The sequence below is a fragment of the Solea solea genome, chromosome 20 (genome assembly GCF_958295425.1).
Source record: "Solea solea chromosome 20, fSolSol10.1, whole genome shotgun sequence".
In the NCBI taxonomy this organism is placed as follows: Eukaryota; Metazoa; Chordata; class Actinopteri; order Pleuronectiformes; family Soleidae; genus Solea; species Solea solea.
In genome coordinates, this window is record NC_081153.1 from 16,320,356 (window position 1) to 16,340,846 (window position 20,491).

Genomic DNA, 20,491 nt, shown 5'->3' on the forward strand with positions numbered 1-20,491 from the left:
GAGAGCAGACCAGTTTCAGTGCAAATGGAGATTTACTATATGGTGCCATTTTCACAGCATTCCATGCTTGTTACCAAGATGGGGTTTCACAGCGATTTCTGCTTTGAGGAACACTGCTTGCTAATTTGTTTTCACACCAAACGTCATGTGCAATGTCTGCACAGTCTGTGAGTGACAATTCAGAGCTCATACTGAAATATGATTCTGGAAAATACAGTAGAGTCACTGTCTGTATTTCTCTACGCTATGATCTGCAGAAAGTTGCAACCAGTGAGCAAGATAGACTGATAAATAGACAGGTGTTCCCTAATTCGGATTAAATCATATCTGAATGCTGAATACATAAACACAGAGTGTTTGTATAAAAAGCAACTGCAACCCTCATGTGTAGGATAAAGCGGTGGAACATGGATAGATGGATGATACGGAAAAGGACACAGCCTCTCTCTCCTCAGTAATAATTAGTATGCAGATGCCATGTCTGTGTTAGTGTGAATCCCAATGTTAATAACATCCTAAAGCTGTCAATGACTATCCACCCCACCCCCACTCTCACCCCCATTGTGAATTCCAGTATCAATTAGCACCTTGCTGGCAAAAACAGCAAGTTCCTGCCTGTCTCTTAATGGAAGGAAGTTTGCTGTAGAATGAACAGATGCTTATCCTTTTTCATAGGTTTGTCTTTAAGCCCCCATCAAGAAGTAGAAGATACATATCCATTAGTCTGTTTATGTAAATGTATAATCACATTAAAATAAAAATGTGCATCCTTTCTAGCTTTCGAAGGTCACCTCTTGTTCCCTGAAATGCTTGGGAAAGGGAAATGTGAATGCAGGAGTCCTCCATTTTGTTTCTTTCTCACCATTAGATATTACTATATCTTACACACTGGAACGTTAAATACATTTAAGTTTAATGAGTTGTTGGAAAACTCTGGGATGCTACTTCAGCTAGATGAGTTGTAAAAAGCTGTAAAATGCCTGCGAGCAACTTATTTCTGCTATAATCTGTTCTGCTCTGCGGCAAAAAATGTGCTGATATCTCAGTGGAGAGATTAAGACAAATAGTCCCCGAATATGATATCGATACCGATTCTAACTTGACAACAACTTGATCTTCAAATTGTCAGTGATTTCATTTGCTGAGCACAAAATAATGGAATGTGAGATTTTGGCATAGAAGATGCTGAGGAGAGCAGTGAACGTAGAGGCTTTGGCCATCTGTGTATGAAATCATGAATGATGCTGCAGTTGGTACTTTGTCAGGGGATAATTCTAAAAGAGATACCCTTAATTGTTTTTTTTATTTAGTGTCTCTGCAACTTGCCAACATACAGTACTGTGCGGCAAGACATTGAAGAAGCACCGCTCACTGTGATGTAATACAATCCTGGCGTGCAAACGCGTACACACAGTAAAGCAATAAATAATTCAAAGTCTATTCCTGAAATTGAAAATAGCTGATACCTGGAATATCAAGCTTTTTCTGATGCTTTTAGTTCATCAGCAGACTGAATTTGGCCCATGCGGCTCATGTACTGTATACCCTTTCTCCAATAAATGTTAAAAATTTGAAGCTAAAAGTGACTGATTCAGATCTTTAATTAAGAACAAGGATCTTTACTGATACTGAGACAATATGAATATTGAAAGGACTAAAGACTCCCGCAGATGTTTGTACTTTTCAGTCAACGTATCACAGTCTTTAAATTACATTCCTGTGCTGTGTGTGTTTCAAGTCATCACAGGGATTTAAAACTTCAGCTCCGGGGATGAGCATCCATTGTTTCAAGCCGTGGCACAGCGTGTCTTTCACCTCAAATGCAACTCAAGTCTCCGTAAGTGTAACAGACAGAATCCAAAAGTATGACACAGAGGTCTTTGTTTCTGATGCGAGAATTTCTCTTGAATGTCAACACATATTGAAATCAATCACAGTCCACTCAGCTAATCAACACAACCTGGAACAACACATATATATATATATATACATATATACTGTAAAATGTTTCATGATTGTTCCAGAATTAAGCTCTCAAACACCTCCATCCAAACATTATGATTTGTGTGTGTGTGTGTGTGTGTCTTTCACAGACATTTTATATCTTGCACATTCCTTCTCATTGGGTTGATAAATGATCACCTTTGTATGAAAAAAGCCTCCCCACATGGTTCTTTTCCCTCTGAATGACAAAAACTCTGAAGTGAATGGATTATGGCTGTGCATGTGCGTCATTGCCAAATGTCAGCAGTCACTTGAGAAAGGGTGCATAGGAGGTGTTACCACTTGTCTTACTTTCTGGCAGTATGTAAACCACAGGGGTGGACTGGTCTGGGTGCCTAATGACTAGCTATGGTGCTGGTGGAATGCAAAGGACTTTAATAGGCTACACAAGAGAAATTACATTTTATACAACAAAATCAATCCGAGACCCAGTGAGAGTTTCCATGAATGAGTCAGTATGAAAAGGGTTCAAACGGAATTGTTGTGCAAAACTGGGTCCATTAGTGGCACATGGGAACAAGCTACAGTTCAGACCAGTCCATTCAGAGGGTGGTAATTGTGGCATGTCATTTCAACACTGTGATCCATACTAAACTTTCATGGTCCATGAAGATCTGACCCATTGATTCCCTCCTATAGCATGTTTTATAGCACAAGTTTTAATGTATGGACATGAAAGTTTGTCACAACATTTCATACTTTGTCTTAGGTGACTTAAATGTGGTGCACAGAATCTTTGACTGACTTAACTTTATAACGTTGGTTTATTCCTTTTAAATGCTCATTTGGTGCCATCTTATGGTAGTTTGTCCGCTATTTGTTTTGTGATCATACATTTTTGCAAAATTATGACAGTCATCTGGGGACGATGAGCCAGAATGAAAATGGCAAATATGGTAAACGTGAGCATATTATTATGCTGATTGTTTTTGCATCAGGCTTAATACACTAAACAGAGATGCTTGCTTGGCTGTGTCTCACTTGTTCTGCATTATGCAAATTGTACAAAATGGCCAATTATCTATGTAACATTCAAACCACGTGTAGCTTTTAGTAAAGGCTACCACAAACAGCAGTTTACAATGTATCAGTGTGTGATGCCACGTCGTTTTAAGAGACTCTCATATTGTAATTAGTTTAATAAATGAGTCATTTCCGCCTTTGGTGCCATAATCCAGTTAATATTGTCTGCCAGTGTACCTTGTTTGCAAGACCTTGTACAGAACATAACGAATCTGAACCTCTTTATCTATCCTGATGGTCACCATGACAACAGCGGCAACATCCAGGCAGCTCATGGGGGCTATTTACAACAAGGATTCTCAGCACTATAGCAAACACTGAATGCACATAAATTAAACCCCAGATGTCTAAACATTTTCATTGAACCAGGGAGACGATGCTGCACAGCGTGTAATTTCCTGAAATGCAATTATAATGCCATTGAGATTCCACTGACGGCAAAGATTGTCCAGTAAATGGATATGTCATTTTCGGCAACATATAGTGACTTCATGGACTTCATGAAGATGAGCAGGAATAATTTGCTTGTCAACACAATGCTCTTATAATATCCCTCGCTTTCTTTTAAGCATGCATTTGAGATATTTCACATGTATTGCATGCAGTTATTAACAGTGCATTAGCACAAGACGGCACATTATTATGCAGAATCAAAAAGACTGCAAGACTAAATACAAAGATACAAATTAAATGCAAATATGCATTGCATATCATGAGTATTAAAAATGCAAAAATACTGAAAGGATATTAAATGATATATTAATGAGTGTTTCTGCAAGCAGAGGTGATGAAAATGGTTTGTACAGGGACTCTGTGTTGTCTGCATGACCTTACTTTGTCTTTGTGCAGGTTAGCGCTGTTGCCAGGATACTATTTCCAATGGCAACACTTGAGACAGCAATGTGAGCAGCACTGAAAAGATTCAGGTAACTGGCGGCTCTGCATCCTGTCACCGGAAGTCCGTACATGAGCATGAAATAACTCGCCATGCACAAACACACATTTGCACGCACAGAAACAGCACTCGGTCCTTTTGTGACTCCGTGTGGGAGCTGATATTTCTCCCAGACACAACAGAATGACTTCCTGTTCAGTTCTGCAATAATTTACTGTAACTACAGAGAATATTGTATATAAGATATTTATACTGAAGGTCTGCAGTGTGACTAAATGCATTTAGAAATTCAGATTTATAACCCCGATGACTTCTGTGCACCATCTTTTAAGGAAAATTATTTTTTCTTACATATGTCATAGTTGGGTTGCATATCTCTGTTCAGTGATTGATGCAAAGCAGAATTCATTCGTTTTATATGAACAACGATTTAAAACAAAGAGAAGGCAACACTTGCTGTTGGATGTTATATGAATGGGAGCATATTCTGATTCCATATTCATTGCAACACATAGCAGATGCTCGCCATGTGCATGAGAGCATACTGCCACCATTTGTTTCCAGGGTGTCACTACATCTGTGGTTTATTTTTGACTGATGAATGCACTCACAGAAACCTCAGGATTTTAGAACAGACATCAGTGACAGCAGAGGACAAAGATTCACCAAAACTGGACAAAACTGAACACAGGAAAAACTTTAGTCAGGGTTGATGAATGTAGATTTCTGTCATGATTCAGACAAGACACGACAGCAAGAAATCAAGGATCCAGCTTGTCTAATGTGCAGCGTTAGACAACAATGACATACTCCGTACTATTGTAATATTATGAATTTAGGTGATCCTAAAAAAGAGCTTTACTGTTTGGTAAGTGTGTGAAATATTGCATATATGTACAGTATCTGTCAGTGTTCAAAACTGAATGTCCAAAGCAAAGCACATGTGGTTTTTCACTGGCTCTGTCTCTACACTAGGGGCCTCAAACTCAAAATGTAAACTTCTCGTCTGTTCAGGCAGGAGTCAAGGGGAAAAGAGTCCAACAGTTTGGGGAAAGAAAATGCTGTTTAGTGATTAATTAGAATTACATCTTGGTAATCCATCAAGATGTTGCAATAAAAAATGTTTAGGATGATATTACACACCATTTCAAAGTAAAAGTGTTGATATATATAGTTCACAACAAAAAAATACAGACGATCAGAAATAAAATATCATGTACACAATTGTAATCAAAACACTAGACAAGTATAAGTACACGTAAGTACAAGTATATACAAAAAATAATTAGATTTTGAATTTAATTATGTAATAAATTTAACAATGTATGATTATTATCATTATAAAAAATATTGTTCACTTGTGGTCAGTTTGGGCCAGTTTTCATTATAATTTTAAAGTGGGGCTGCAGGACATCAACTGGGCAGGGGCGCACGTGGTCCACAGGCCACGAGTTTGAGACCCCTGCTCTACACTAACCCTACGATGTCAGGGCAAGTTGTGTTCAAGTTTTTATAACTTCTGACTCTCTGTCCATCCTCCTATTTACAGACCATGGTGTTGCATTACTTAACAAAATGTGTGTTTCCAGATCATCATTGTCACTGCAGAACTTCAACAGCCTGACATGGTGCAGCCCGTCACCACAGCAGCGCCACACTACTGCTCGCTCATCGCCCATCAACTCTGCTGGATTCAGACAATGAGAGGTGAATGTCAAGTTCAGTGAGCTCATACAACACAGCTGGGATGAGCACTGTCTCTCAGGGAGGGCTCATCATCAGTGGGACTCCATTATGACTCATGTGTTCTTCACACCGACCACATTGTGCAGAGCTTCCCATTGAGCAGCTGCATGTGTCTCATCCAACACGTGAGAGATGAGCATAGCATGTCCTCAAAACAGGGATGTCAGCAGTCTCCATCAGAAAGATTACAGGTCAAAACTATTTTCATGGTGACCCTCACTTGAATGGCCAGAGTACATTTGGTTGGTTCAAGCCAACAGTGAACAACAACAGAAATAATTGGTTGAAAAGTGGATGGATAAATAAAAAAAATATAATAAATAAATGACTTTATATTTTCTTGTATATATACATATATATCTATATACACATATATAGATATACACATATATAAAAAGCCTCTACAGTATCATTATTGTAACATCTTAAGTAAGTATAACATTTTGGATTTTGATAATTATCAGATATTCATGGATGCTTGCCTCATCTTTAGAGTTTTAAATAAACTTGCTCCCCCTCCCTTGATGGATTTTATAAGTAAAAAAAATAGCAGTCGAATAAACACCAGAGCATTGACCAGAGGGGACTGCAACTGCAATTCAAAGTTTAAAATTGCTCTGAAACAATGGTTGAAAACTAACCAGACATGCACTCACAGTTAGATTACTCACTTTTTTTTCTTTTCCTTCTTTCTTTCTCTTGGGCCCCAAAGTTGTAATCTTAACCTACATGTAACTTGTCTATGGTCTGTGTCTATGGTTTACTTGTAATGTCTTGTGATTTATGTATTCTTTTGTATCATGTCCTGTTGAATGTCTACTGTACTAACCTGCCTTAGGACAACGGATGAAAATTAGCTATTGTGCTAACTCCGGCATACTTACGTTGTTGCTCTATGCTGACATGTTGATGAATATGCATTGCCCTAATTCGAATAAATAAATAAATAAATATACATATTTATTTTTTATATAATAAAATACCACCGTATGGTGTCTTCTGCCTGAAGAAATCACATGGAGAAGTTCAGGAGCACAGCAGGTTTATTTGACACATGGATTCAAGAGAATAATCAACAATGTTCCCCTACAGTTGATCTTCTCCCGGGTCTGAATGTGACCCGTTACAATTGCAATATTCACTGTGATCGTGTAGTGGATATTGATTGAAACAAATGAAACAAAAGCAGAAAATGTGTACAAATTAATAAAAGTAGACAATATAATTATTTCGCACTGAACAGTTATGCCTTTTACATATACTTATATAACACTGAGTATAAGACAACTTACATTTACAAAACAATTCAGCTCATCTGCATGTCATAATTTACTCCCGCACCATATGAGAACAGCCTGTATCGTCGTACCTGGGTTACAAGAGAATAATCAGCAATGTTCCTTCTCTGTAGACAGGACAGCATGAGCTCGGTCTGAAAAGATAGCACCGAGCAAACGTTAGCATTAGCGTTAGCGCCGAGTTGTTAATAGTGATAAAACATAAAAAATACACCGAGGTGACTCACAAAACCATGGCGAAATGAATCCAGGACACACAATATAGAAGTTCACACAGTCAGCCCAACTCTCACTCGGTTTATACTACAGTTAACATTGCATTTCATACAGAGATATAGACAACATTACCTTAAGTAACGTGCTGCGTATCCCAGGAGCAGTTACAAACTACGACAGCAGATGGCGTATTCCCCTTTTAGCTGGATTTAAATATAAACCTTCTTTCACACTGTTACATATATGTCTACATGTATATATTATTTTCTCTGCCCACACTTTTAAAGCTGTCTGAAAAAGCATCTCTAAAAAAACAACTAAATATTGGACGAGATGTGTGTGACTATAACACTGTAAAAAAAAAACCTCTGCTGATTTTGACTTTAAGTCATTCTTCAGTACAAAACCATATTTAATGCAGTGCTATGTTTGTTTTCTTTTGTAGTTAGCCTATAGGCTACTCCAAGTAATGCTTATTTAACTCTAAGCAGTAGCCTAATGTCATTAACCTTTTTATTTATTGTATTTATTTAACCTTTACTGGTGCAGACCATCTGGGGTTTTTCCCATGATTTTCATACAGCTGATCCACAATGACAACATCACCCCTTCTCTTTAACTTCACTGAGAGCCACTGACAAAGAGAAGGTTGCAGAAAGTGATAATGCCACATTTTTTATAAATAAACCTTTAGATGTATAATTTCTCTGGCCAATGCTTATTTGGCCAGAGAAATTACAATACTTAAATACAATACTACAGCCCATTTTCTTAACCCTGAAAAGGCAATACAATAACATTTCAACAACCAGGTCAGGGAGGGCCCTTGATTTCTTATCTCAACACAATCCGAGCTGTCGCAGAGTCCATTAACTGTACAGAGGAGGAGGATTGAACTTTGGATTCAAAGCCACACAAAGATCCAAGGACACCATGATGTGTGCCAACCTTTACATTTAAGGTCAGGGCTGTAGTAATTCAAAGAATTACACAAAGATCGAACTGCTCACCTGCAAATTGAGACTGCAGTCTTCTTCAGTATAAGAAGAAATCTGATACTCAACTCACTTATATTCTTAAACCCATTCTACTTACACTTAATCGGTGTTGCAATTGACTCAAAAGTTCTATGTGAAACACTTTAGTCTTGTTGATACCTAACCCCCCCTTAACCACGTGGTGGCAGCAACGAGCCCCTACGTAACAGACGTGCTGCTCTCCACGCCCACGTGAAACGTTTACTTCAGATTTCCGCATTTTGTGCTCAGACCAGTGAGACTTCAAGCTAAAGCTTCTTTCTTTGTGCTGTTGTCTCTCCTCAACAACGTACGAGTGACCATGTCAGGAGTTTTCCTGAGGGTAAACCTGAGGAGATGCATCGCTCCTCAAATCAGAATGTTCTCTGATCAGGTAAAGTGTTTTTGGCTGCTAACACAAGAAGACTTTTTACAGTGTTAGCATTAGCTGGCTACATTCAGCAGACAGTAACCTGTTATCGGACGAATTAGAGGTAAGCTAGTAGCTGTAAGGTGACACATTGCTCTGTGGCCTATTAATAATAAATAATAAATAACCATAAATGCATCGAAGTGTATATATTTGGTATGGCTCAATAGAATACTAAATATACAGTAGTTATCCACTCTGCTAAAAAAAACAACAACCCTGGTGTTATGTAATGATAGACAATTATATTCTTTCCCCTTAAAAGACAGAAGTCTGCTTGGACACTAATTTAATTTTAGTATAAACAACAATGTCCATTAGCACCTACTGTCTTTGTCAACCCTAACCCTAAAACTATGTGAAAAGTATATTTAAAAGGATGGATGAATGTTTGTAATGGGATAGGCAATTTATTTTACAGTAATTCAGAAATATGTGGAATGATATTCAATTGATGAAAAGAGGGGTTGGGTCAAAATATCGATTTGGTGATATATCGTTATCCTTTCTCGTACAATACGATAATCGATATGCCAGGGCTAAATATCGATGTTTTAATGAACAAATTAAGGCACTCCTAGTAAACAGTCCCTGCCAGTTTCACTCGCCAGCCGTGGCTACTTGATGTTTCCTTGTGGTGGCGCTGCTCAAACGAATGAGGGAAACTTGGGTGGGAGCAGAGGGAGTTTATGGTGGAATAATGGCGTAGAAAGCTGCTCCAATGCATAGACTTAATGCACTTTATTCTCTATATTTTGAATAAGTAGAGAAATCCTGCACTTTTTAACTTTTCACAAACGTTTTGTTTTCTTGAGTCAGACATGTATCAATATATTGATTATCACAGAATAGCTGTATCGTAATATTATTGGTATCATAGGTCATGTATCATATCGTGAGGTACCCTGTGATTCCCAACACTACTCAGAATCAGTCACTTCTGTCAAAGTTGATCAGTTTCCTCAAATGACCATCAAAATCAAATAACTTTGGACCATAACCAGTGCCGGCCCAAGCCTTTATGGGGCCCTAGGCTGAATATGATTGGGGGGGGGCCACCACTGTGGAGTAGATGGTGCTTGACTATTATTGATATATTGATATATATATATATATATATATATGTATGTATATGTATATATATATATGTATGTATGTATGTATGTGTGTGTGTGTGTATATATATGTATACCTGTGTGTATATATGTATACCATCCAGTGTCACTTTTATTTTTTAACCTTGGAGGGCATTAAAATCACAAAAGCATCCTAGTATTCATTTGCATTTTTGTATTCAAAGTGAAGCTCTTAAGAGTGTTGATACTAGACTTGAATTAAAGAAGTAAACCGGTTTAATGACTTTTAATGACAATTGTGCACTAAATGAGCAAATGTTCAACTACAAAATAAAACCAAATAACTCAAACCCAATTTTGATATCTACATAACTTAAAGATATCTAGATTTCTTTCAGATGTTTGCTTATGTCCTTCCTTTACTTGTTGAGTTAATGCTGCTCACATTCAGACAGACAAACTGACGAATGTGGCCGAAAACGTAAATTACTGCTTTGGCAGAGATAACTAAAGAAAGCACTCAGAGATCACAAACAACTGCCATGGTCACCCAATGTTTGTTTTTTTATCCCACAAAACAAAATCAGTTTTAGCTAAAGTTAACCTCTTTGTCTGAGATGGTTCTCAAAATTAAATATGGTTTTTATCTAACAAATGAAATACATTTTTAATTTGTAATTTTCTCTGCTTGTTCCAGCTTGGTGAGTTGGGCAGTGGAGCAGGCAAAGGTGGTGGTGGAGGCGGCTCTGTGAGGCAGGCAGGCGGTGCATTTGGAAAGAGAGAAGCAGCCGAGGAGGAGCGGTACTTCAAGTAAGAATAAACTCAAACTTAAATCCTTGGTTTTCCATCAGGATTTCACCCGCTTAATTTTTCACTTTGCTTTAAACCTGCAGGCAGAAGGAGAGGGAGCAAATAGAAGCTCTGAGGAAGCATCACGCAGAGGAGATCGAGCACCACAAAAAGGAGATTGAGCGCCTTCAGAAGGAGATCGACCGCCACAAGGGCAAAATTAGAAAGCTGAAACATGATGACTGAAGCAGAGTCCATCCACATCATTGCCAAGTTAATCATAAGATATAGATTTTACTGTCAGCTGTGACAGTTCCTGTATCGTACTTCAGAGCAATGGCATGAAAATTTTAATAAATAAATGAAATACTTATGCATATTCACTGAAACAATTTGAACGTGTCTTACTCATTGTATGTCGTATATTATGCGTTGAATAGCTTTATTAGAACAATGAGGCTGAACCTGTGTGTATCGTGCGCACTAAAGTGGTTTCATTGGGCTGAAGTCATGCCATTCCAAGTTCAACCTCCTCCTCGGTTAGACAATGTGAAGAAGCGCTCGTTATGTTTCGCTGCTCTTCCCGGTAACGGCGAGTCCCGCTCAGTTTGAGAAGCAAAGCCTCCAAGCTGGGGTTTAAATGTCCACAATTCCTCTGCTGTTGAATCAGAGCTGCTTGTATACCACGTGTAACAACATTGTATGTAAAACGTTGCGTCAGTTTTCGTTGGGTCATTGGAGGACGCTCGTTCAGACAGTCTGACGGTGGCTCATTAAAAGCGAACACACCCTCCCCTCTTGTGCGTTCCTTTCGCACAAATCTCGCGATGATTGCTGAGCGGTGGCGTTGTTCGGGCGAGTCGACGACGAGACCATAGCTGTCTGGAAATCTGTTTTTCAAGCCAGACAGTAACGAATTCTTCATTTGAGATATTTATTTTTGTCCGACATTTCAATCGCACCAGGCTCTAACACACACGACAGTCAGTTTTCAGAATTTGGCTGGTAAGTTGCGCTAACTGTCTGTTTGCAGCGTGTGTGTTTGATCTGTTAAATGTGTCTGCACGGCGAGGCCTTCTTATAAGCTCGCTAGCTTGTCGGCGCGGTAACCTATTATCCCGTCGTCTCGCCGCAAGAATGTCTTTAAGGATTTGTCGTGAATTTTGTGAGAGAGAAATGCATGTAACAGTGGAAATAGTCCAGAAAGTTCTCGTGCACAGGTATTTAAAATGGAAATACATCGTTTGTGAGCTAGTGAGCGGCATGTGAGGGGGGCGGGACGCAGGCTGTCTGTAGTTTGACCGGGTTTTGTTTCTGTACAGTACCTAAACATGAATAAAGTGCTTTGGTGATAAACGTGTTTTCTGCTGTGTTATTATTATGGTGCTCTTCTGTAATCGTTTATTAATAGAAAAAGATTATTAAATGTATGTATGGAAGACCATACCATGGAGGATATGGGAGAGAATGGTATTTTTCATATTTGCAGTTTGCTAAATTAGAACTTAACAAGATAATTTTTTTTACATGAAATAGAAGAACCATAAGGAAAATATTAAATGTAATAATTGATTTGAAATTAGGGCTGGAACAAATAATCCATAATTAATTGATTACTAAATTTATTAAATTAAATATTTTGATAAAAGGTTTGAGTGTGTGTGTGTGTTTTCTTTTAAGAATTAAAATACGTTTTCAGATTTTTCAACTTCTTAAATGTGAATTTTCTGGTTTATTTGCTCCATATAATAAAGAAACAATTAAAACGGAATAATTTTGTTCTGTTATCATTGTATTCAGGTTTGAAAAACATTGATCAACATTTTCTGACAGTCTATGGACCAAATGAATATTCGAAGATAATCAACAGATTAATTGATCATAAAAAGAATTGTTAGTTGCAGCCCTAATTAAAATGTCAAATATCATATTAAGACCTTGTTAAATTGGCAACTCAAGTTGAAACCATTGTTCAGTCAAAAGATAATATTTCTTTTAGAAATTTGTCAACAATGGAATGGTAATAATAAGATTGAACAGGAGCTACATGTGGAGAAATTATAAATTTGTATCGATTTCTATAGACCAATCAGAAATCACTTTTTAGCTTCCTAGGAGAAATTGCAGTGACCCTAACCAATAACAGTTTTACAGAGTTTAAGTGGAACATTTCACTTCTGCATAATTAAATCTATGTAATTTTGCTTCAAGATGAATTGCTGAATGTGTTGTTTTTGGTTGCTATGTAACAGGAGAATGGCTGCCGCTGAGGTGAACGGTAGTTCTGCTCCGTTAAAGGAGGAAGAAGAGCCCATGGATGTGACAGCCCAACACACAGATGACTACCAGACACTCGTTGATGCTGGGCTGACGCAGAAAGTGGCTGAAAGTCTTGACAACATCTTCCAGACAGGTATGTGATGTTTACTTTGTCTCCAAGAGAAGTTTTGGAGAATGTTTTTGTTTCACAGTATCATAAAACATTACAAGGTTACTCAAATGAAAAAATAACTTGTCACATAACGGGGTTGCCTTCAGAGAAAACTGATCTAAAACTGATTTGAGTGTTACTAAATTTGGCCCATGGTCTGCAAATCTTTACTCTTAGAGCCATAGTTGGAGCTTGCAGGTGATTATTTCTCACAGTTAGCAGGCTCTTGTTAGCAGAAAACATTCACATAGTTTATGCTTTCTGTTCTGCCATCTCATTCACTGTGCTGCAACATTGTAATAATACTACTGCAGCCAGGTGCCTAACCTGCCAAAATGTATGACAACGGAGCACCTAAATTGCAGAGCAAAGTTGTTAGGCCACTCTTTATGTAAGAAAAATATTCCTACATCAACATTGTAAAAAATAAGAGTGGCTAGTGAGTCATTCAGGTGACCATTCCTTGTATCTGTAGGCCTGGTTGCGTATTCTGATCTGGATGAAAGGGCCATTGATGCATTAAGGGAGTTCAACGAGGAGGGAGCACTCACTGTGCTGCAGCAATTCAGAGAGAGCGATCTGTCCCACGTACAGGTAAGCACATGGACGGCACTACATTGTCCAGTTTTTTTGTATGTGCATTTCTAAAAAATAATATCTCTTGTGTTATAATCTAGAACAAAAGTGCTTTCCTTTGTGGAGTCATGAAGACCTATAGACAGAGAGAAAAACAAGGCAGTAAAGTACAAGAATCCACCAAGGGCCCAGATGAGGCGAAAATTAAGGTAAATAAAGTCACTTTGTTGTATGTGAAGTGATTGTATAAATAAGCCTTTGAAGCATGAAGCTTGGGCAGTGGTTTATTTTTCATGTTGTTCAGGCTCTACTGGACCGAACAGGATACACCTTAGATGTCACAACAGGGCAGCGAAAATATGGCGGTCCCCCACCTGAGGATATTTTCAAAGGAGTGCAACCAGGGATTGGAACTGAGGTAAATCAGTGATGGATCAGTCTTTTTTTTTCCAGGCTCCACTGCTTTATATTGTATGAGAGCGGGTTGGTCCTTGTCTACTTTATATGGTTCATAATGAATCCCTAGTGTTTTTGTCTTCAGTGTACATCACAAATACCCTTACACTTTTCTACCTTCTTTTTCATCTCCATCAGGTGTTTGTTGGAAAAATCCCCAGAGATTTGTATGAAGATGAGCTTGTGCCTCTCTTTGAGTCTGCTGGAACAATCTGGGACCTCAGGTTAATGATGGATCCTTTCTCTGGTCAGAATAGAGGTTATGCCTTCATTACATACTGCAATAAGGACGATGCACAAAAGGCTGTGAAGCTTGTAAGTGGCCTGGCATAAACGTCTAAAATGTTTTTTGCAGAAATTTCATATAATAATTTGCTGTTTTATTTACATTGTATTTCACACCGTTGTTGGCCTCTTATTTGTAGTGTGATAACCATGAAATCCGCCCTGGCAAGTATTTGGGAGTGTGCATATCTGTTGCAAACAATCGACTGTTTGTCGGATCAATTCCAAAGAACAAGACCAGAGAAAGTATATTGGAAGACTTTGGCAAACTTACAGGTCAGTTTGAAATGCAGAGATGTGTCTCAACAATCCAAATAAAATCCATTTCTTGTGGGATAATCATCATAAAAACTGGTGCAGGCAGGGCTTCAGCATTTGCTTTACCAGGAAATTAGAGATCTGATGGAGATGATTGTTTGATCTTACAGATGGTCTCCAGGAGGTGATACTGTACCACCAGCCCGATGACAAGAAGAAGAACCGTGGCTTCTGTTTCTTGGAGTATGAGGACCACAAGTCTGCAGCACAGGCTCGCCGTCGCTTAATGAGTGGCAAGATCAAGGTTTGGGGGAATCCAGTCACTGTGGAGTGGGCTGACCCTGTTGCTGAACCAGACCCAGAGGTCATGGCCAAGGTTTGCAAGTCTTGTGTTTGTGTGGTTTCTTTGTTTATTTTTCAGACAACTGTGACCACATTCTACAGCATTCAATATGGTAATTGTTTTTTCAATCCTTTTTCAGGTGAAGGTGCTCTTCGTCAGGAAGCTGGCCACAGCTGTGACTGAAGAGCTCCTTGAAAAGACCTTCTCCCAGTTTGGAAAACTGGAGAGGGTAAAGAAACTTAAAGATTATGCTTTTGTTCATTTTGAAGAAAGGGATGCTGCTGTAAAGGTGGGTTTTTGTTCTTCAATTCTTAAAACAAAGTATTTTGCAATGTTAAGTGATGTTATGTCATTGTAACAGTTAATTCTGTTTGGTTAAGGCAATGGATGAAATGAATGGGAAGGAGCTAGGAGGAGAGGAAATTGAAATTGTTTTGGCAAAGCCCCCAGACAAGAAGCGAAAAGAGCGCCAAGCAGCTCGGCAGACTACCAGGAGTTCAGGGTAAGTCACTCTGAGACATGTGGGGGGTCAGGTCAACTGTCTTACCTATTCTCAAATAAGGAATTAATAAATCTAACGCAACCCACCCAACTGCAGGTATGATGACTACTACTACTACCCACCTCCACGCATGCCACCACTAGGCCGAGGAAGGGGTCGTGGTGGCAGAGGGGGTTATGCCTACCCACCAGATTACTATGGATATGAAGACTACTATGATGACTATTATGGCTACGACTATCATGACTACCGTGGTGGCTACGAAGACCCTTACTACGGCTACGAAGATGTGTACAGCATGAGGGGCCGTGGTACCCGTCCGAGCAGGGGAGGGCCACCTCCACCTAGGGCTCGCGGAGCACCACCAGTACGAGGCCGGGGAGGGTACGCCCAAAGAGGGCCACCCCTTGGCGGTCCGAGAGGTGGCCGAGGTGGTCGTGGAGCCCCTTTCCAGCCGCCGAGAGGCCGCGGTCCTCGTGGCGCCAGAGGCAACCGCGGGGGAAATGTCGGCGGGAAAAGGAAGGCAGATGTGTTTAACCAGCCTGACTCCAAGCGCCGCCAGACCAACAACCAACAGAATTGGGGGTCCCAGCCCATCGCCCAGCAGCCCCTGCAGCAAGGGGCCGACTATTCCGGTAACTATGGTTACAGTAATGACACCATGGAGTTTTCACAGGATTCTTATGGGCAGCAGTGGAAGTAGATGCACCAAAAGGTATTTGGCAAAGTCACAACAAAAAAAGAGAAAAACAATAAAAAGAAAAAAAAACAACAACAGGAGATTGGCCACAATTTTTGAAACACTTTTTATTCGTCATCTTGATAAAAGTCTGTATATATGTCAGAAAAATGGACAGACCCCAGAATTGGCTCACGATTATTGGCTGGAAAGGCATTTGGCTGAAGAAATGAAAGTAACCGTTGTGGTGAATCATTTGTTACTCCTACGGTTACACTGGGACGTGTCTTTAAAAAAAACACTCTAAACACTTTTATTGTTACTTTTTGTTCCTGATTCTTTTAAAGCCAATAACGAACATTTACAAAAAAAGTGGACATTTCATTCTCAAAAGTCTGAGAGGACATTAAATATTGATATTGCCTTGCAGGAGGTTTTTGTCCATGCCCCATCCCTCCCCTCTCCTTCTTGTACTCCCTTTATTTGTGGTTTCTCATAGTTGCTTAGGGACGTGCTTGTAAATAAATGCATATCGTTAGTGCTTCATACTTCATTATTTTGCACTGGTGGAGAAAAGAATCCACAGGAAGGAAGACATTAAAGTTTTGTAATGTGTTTGCCTAGCATTTCTAGAGTTAGACAAATTGTGTTTTTTTTTAAACTGATACCATAACTTCCTATGTTTTCTTTGAACTTTTCCATTAGAATTTGGTTTGGCTTACCTTAAGAGCCACAGCAGTTTGTTCTCTGATGGTCTTTGTATTTATAACTTTTACGTTTGTTCCGTTTCAATAAAACTCAGCTGAGCATCAGTCAATTGTCAGATACTCAAATTCAGTGTTGTCATTCAGTATTTGATTTGATTTGATTTTTTTTTTTTTTACCTCAATTCTCACATTTGGAAGAAGAGCCTCTTTTCCAAGTCAAATTTTTTTGCCTCAAAGGATAACCACAAAAGCCTGAAATTGTGCAAACAACGGGACAAGAGCATTGACAGAACTGAAAGGTGTTTGGACAATACAATGATTACAGGATTTTAACCCTTTACTTTACAGTGCAAGTTACACCCAACTATAAGCATTTCCTGCAATCAGAATTTGTACAGTAAATATTTGAGCAATATCGGCAAATATTAAAGGCCCGAGTAAGACAAAGTTGTCTTCCTGCTATTGCCCAAGATTGTGCCTGTCTTCAAAAAAAAAAAGTGTGTGTTCATGTAAACAGTGTATGGTTTAGTTAACCACAGCCTAACCTTTACTTTATGTTGATTTGAAGAGAAGGATAATATTTAATAGGAAATTTACCACCACTTATTATCACTATTAAAAAGTATTAAATTATTATCACTGTGTGGAGATCCTACAACAATTGTCCAGTCACAGCCAACTAGAGATTGTTTGGGAAATGTACTTCATGTACAAGATTATTTAACTGTTAAGAAATTTGATGATTTGTGCACATTTGTATGGGATGTCACGTGACAATGCAAGAATAAGTAAATATGCTTAATTTTTACAGGTCACTTTTTTATCATATGTATTCCTCTAACATCTACTGAAGCATATGCTGTGTGCACCTGTCCACATAATCTTGACAGATGACAATCTTGGACATTAGTAAGGTGTTTCCCTGCACTAGTATGGTCCTTATATTCAAGCTTTCATTAGGACTGCACATTTGTCTGGATTTGTACTTGTATGCCAAGCTTTGTCTGATTCATTTTTTACTTCCAAAATCATCTAAACATTTCTCTGCTTTTGAAGACACTCAGGATCTGACAATCCAAAGGGTTAAAATTCTTAAAATGTGCTTTCTGCTATAGCAAGCATTTTCTTTTTTAGCGTTTTTAGCAACTGCCTTTTCATACCATGATATTATTGTATTATGTTTCATGTGTCTGTCCTCTTATTCCAACCTGCCTAGGTGGAGAAGCATTGAGGGCGGCACCACTAGAATGAGGAACTCACCTGAACGGTACTCAAGGGTGAGCTAGCCTTGCACAGAGTACTGTCTCCTCTCCTGTAGCTAATTTTAACCACTGGAGAAACACTAGCCATAATCCTACTCTGTCCTTTTTGTTGTTTAACTACTTATGTTCTGTACTGCAAATCAAAGCCTATTAATTTAGTAGTTTTTTTTTTCCTGGTAATGTGAAATGCAACTCACTAAAGTTGACAGAAGAATCATTGGAAACATTGAAGTGATTGCTACCTGAATGTTTTTGGGATAAAAGTCCACAAGAAGAATGCACATATTTCTCCTTAAGGCATATTAAAAATCAAGGACAATATTGAGAGCCATATGACTGTTAAAGACTGGATTTAGCAACCAGAAGTCAGACAGGCAAATAATTGGTAAGCGTTATAAACCCTGCAAGCACCTGTTGCCTGTCTTGGCTTACTGGACCAAAATCACCTAAGCTGTCTGCATACATTCTGTCAATGAAGGGGTGGGTGTGGACACTACCTCTCCTGTACCGCTAGAGGGTGCAGATCATCAACAGCACGAATCGTGCGCCATTGTTCCTACATCCAATGCAGCATTTATTGGCCATTTTCAGAGCTGTTAATGTGTTGATTGATAGGTAAATGTTAATGTAAGGAGTTGTTTTTAAAATGTACTCAGGTTGCAGCAGGGACACTGGCTTCAATGTTGGTGAAATTGGCAGATTTTGGAACAATGGATATGCTTCGAAATTTTGTACTTACCCTTAAACACCACAAGATGGCAGTAAGAAGGCTGCATTATTTATGTTACACAGGTAAGAGTGGAATGTAGGGACCACATTAGCTAATTGTATCATTTCACACACAGTTTGTTTTTGAAGTGCCATCAAAAGCTAGAACTCATGCCAGAACTGTCTTTATATGTTGCCTCTTGTCACCAGGCAGTAAAGGAGCTGCCCCCCCATCCATGTGAATGAGTTCACACAAATGGAAGGGACAGATTGGTAAGATTGTTCACTCTGAACTCATTCTCAGATATGCTGGTCATGTTTATTTTTGTTATATTTTTAAACTGTTCGGTGTCCTTGTTTTCTATGTATGGCCTATTACATCCCAGAGTAAGTTTTGCAAGTTGATTTTTCAGAATACTTCTAACCATTGTGTCACAAAATTGGCGTATATCCTTTTCAAATATAATGTGTAATTTGCTGACACAAAGAGAGTGAGTAAGATTCGTTCTGTGTGGCCCTTTTCTAGCTCTGAGTCTGAAGATGACTCTCCTCAAGGTGCATGTGAGACCTATCACTGTGAATCATCCTTCAGACTGATCTGAAGGTATTCTTGAGGTCCAGCACCCGTGCTAACTCAAAGTGGCTTCCTGAGAGTCGGAGAGGTGAGAAGCGAGTGTGGATAATTGCATCTACTTTGGATTAAGTCTGCTTTTATTTATGGCATTCATTTTTTATATTCATAAGCTGTAGAGGAAAGTGCATTTACTGTAACAAAAATAGTAATATTTAGTCAATTAATCTTGAGAAATACCTACATACACCTATATTCTAATGTTTTTTCAGGATACAGCTGATGTGCACGGTCCAGAGCTCCGTCCAGCAGACTGCTGCTTCCTCATCCAGCTAAAGATCATTACTGTAAAGCAGGCGTGTCCAAAGTCCAGCCCGTGGGCCAATCACAGCCCTCTGTAAGATTTTGTACGGCCTGCAGCTTCGGATTTAGAATGTGTTATTAATGTCCAGGGACGGACTGGGACAGAAAATCGGCCCCAGTCACGTGTCATCTCCATTAGCGCAGCTGGTAAGGAGTTGTGCCTTAAAACCAGAGTTGTGGGTTCACAACCCAGCTGTGACAAAAGGATACCTGAATTCACCTCCTATTATGTTATCTGACTTCATTTGTTCACTCCTGCATGGCTTAGATTTGGTTACATTGTCATTTAAAAATGATCATTGAAAATTATTATAAAACAGTGCTTTTGTTTGTAACTTTTTATGGTTAAAAAAGGTCTGAAGGATCCATTGGCCCCCGGAATCTTCACACCAAAAAGTTTGGACACCCCTGCTGTAAAGGGACATCTACTCACTTTCTTGATTGTTCAATATATTTTTTTCACCAAGTAAACCTGTGTTTGTGTGTGTGCATATTTACAGTTTCTGTGTATTAGTATTATTTCACACACACACACACACACCATTTTACCACCAACCTTTACTCAAGGAAAAGGTACTCTGAAGTTCAGTATATGTAAACAAAAGCTGTCTTGTTATGGACTTCACAGGCAACTGGATAGTTTGAACGTGTAAACACAACTGGTGCTGATGCAGGTTTTAAAGGGCTGTCCCTGCATGTGTGGGCAGGATTTGCAAAATGCACTTCATTTGTAGAGGTTATTTTATTTGTTTTATTTTATTTATTTATTTTTTTTACTGCACGACTTTGTGGATGAGCTACGAAAAAAAACTCGGGTGTTTTTGTTCGGCCGAGCAGTTTAACCTTTTAATGTGCCT

The 20,491-nt window shown here is 38.9% G+C and overlaps 2 protein-coding genes across 9 annotated transcripts; both read left to right on the plus strand.

Annotated features, from left to right (window-relative positions):
* The first annotated feature begins 8,418 nt into the window (after positions 1 to 8,418).
* Positions 8,419 to 10,885, plus strand: atp5if1a (ATP synthase inhibitory factor subunit 1a). The gene is made up of 3 exons (XM_058619634.1): positions 8,419 to 8,592; positions 10,402 to 10,514; positions 10,598 to 10,885. Exons 1-3 carry the CDS (start codon positions 8,521 to 8,523, stop codon positions 10,737 to 10,739), a joined length of 327 nt encoding a protein of 108 aa, XP_058475617.1. The 5' UTR covers positions 8,419 to 8,520; the 3' UTR covers positions 10,740 to 10,885.
* Positions 10,886 to 11,033: 148 nt separating this feature from the next.
* LOC131447674 (heterogeneous nuclear ribonucleoprotein R-like) lies at positions 11,034 to 20,133 on the plus strand. 8 transcript variants are annotated; one of them, XM_058619628.1, is made up of 15 exons: positions 11,034 to 11,498; positions 12,746 to 12,906; positions 13,400 to 13,518; positions 13,602 to 13,709; positions 13,805 to 13,918; positions 14,095 to 14,271; positions 14,382 to 14,517; positions 14,670 to 14,875; positions 14,982 to 15,131; positions 15,223 to 15,344; positions 15,441 to 15,979; positions 17,947 to 18,784; positions 18,911 to 18,973; positions 19,227 to 19,362; positions 19,544 to 20,133. In XM_058619628.1, the coding sequence occupies exons 2-12, from the start codon at positions 12,750 to 12,752 to the stop codon at positions 17,979 to 17,981; spliced, it is 1,863 nt and encodes a 620-aa protein (XP_058475611.1). In that variant the 5' UTR covers positions 11,034 to 11,498; positions 12,746 to 12,749; the 3' UTR covers positions 17,982 to 18,784; positions 18,911 to 18,973; positions 19,227 to 19,362; positions 19,544 to 20,133. The 8 variants fall into 8 exon arrangements, with proteins under 8 accessions (XP_058475611.1, XP_058475612.1, XP_058475610.1 ...); XM_058619629.1 differs by having other exon boundaries at positions 17,947 to 18,007; XM_058619627.1 differs by having other exon boundaries at positions 17,947 to 18,973.
* Positions 20,134 to 20,491: the final 358 nt, after the last annotated feature.

What these genes read in the sequence shown, in the direction of transcription:
- atp5if1a (XM_058619634.1), top strand. Translation starts at nt 8,521, where the DNA reads ATGTCAGGAGTTTTCCTGAGGGTAAACCTGAGGAGATGCATCGCTCCT. An exon ending in TCAGAATGTTCTCTGATCAG is followed by an intron (nt 8,593 to 10,401) that starts GTAAAGTGTTTT and finishes TGCTTGTTCCAG; the next exon opens with CTTGGTGAGTTGGGCAGTGG. An exon ending in GAGGAGGAGCGGTACTTCAA is followed by an intron (nt 10,515 to 10,597) that starts GTAAGAATAAAC and finishes TTAAACCTGCAG; the next exon opens with GCAGAAGGAGAGGGAGCAAA.
- LOC131447674 (XM_058619622.1), top strand. Translation starts at nt 12,750, where the DNA reads ATGGCTGCCGCTGAGGTGAACGGTAGTTCTGCTCCGTTAAAGGAGGAA. An exon ending in AGACTTTGGCAAACTTACAG is followed by an intron (nt 14,518 to 14,669) that starts GTCAGTTTGAAA and finishes TTGATCTTACAG; the next exon opens with ATGGTCTCCAGGAGGTGATA. An exon ending in ACCCAGAGGTCATGGCCAAG is followed by an intron (nt 14,876 to 14,981) that starts GTTTGCAAGTCT and finishes ATCCTTTTTCAG; the next exon opens with GTGAAGGTGCTCTTCGTCAG.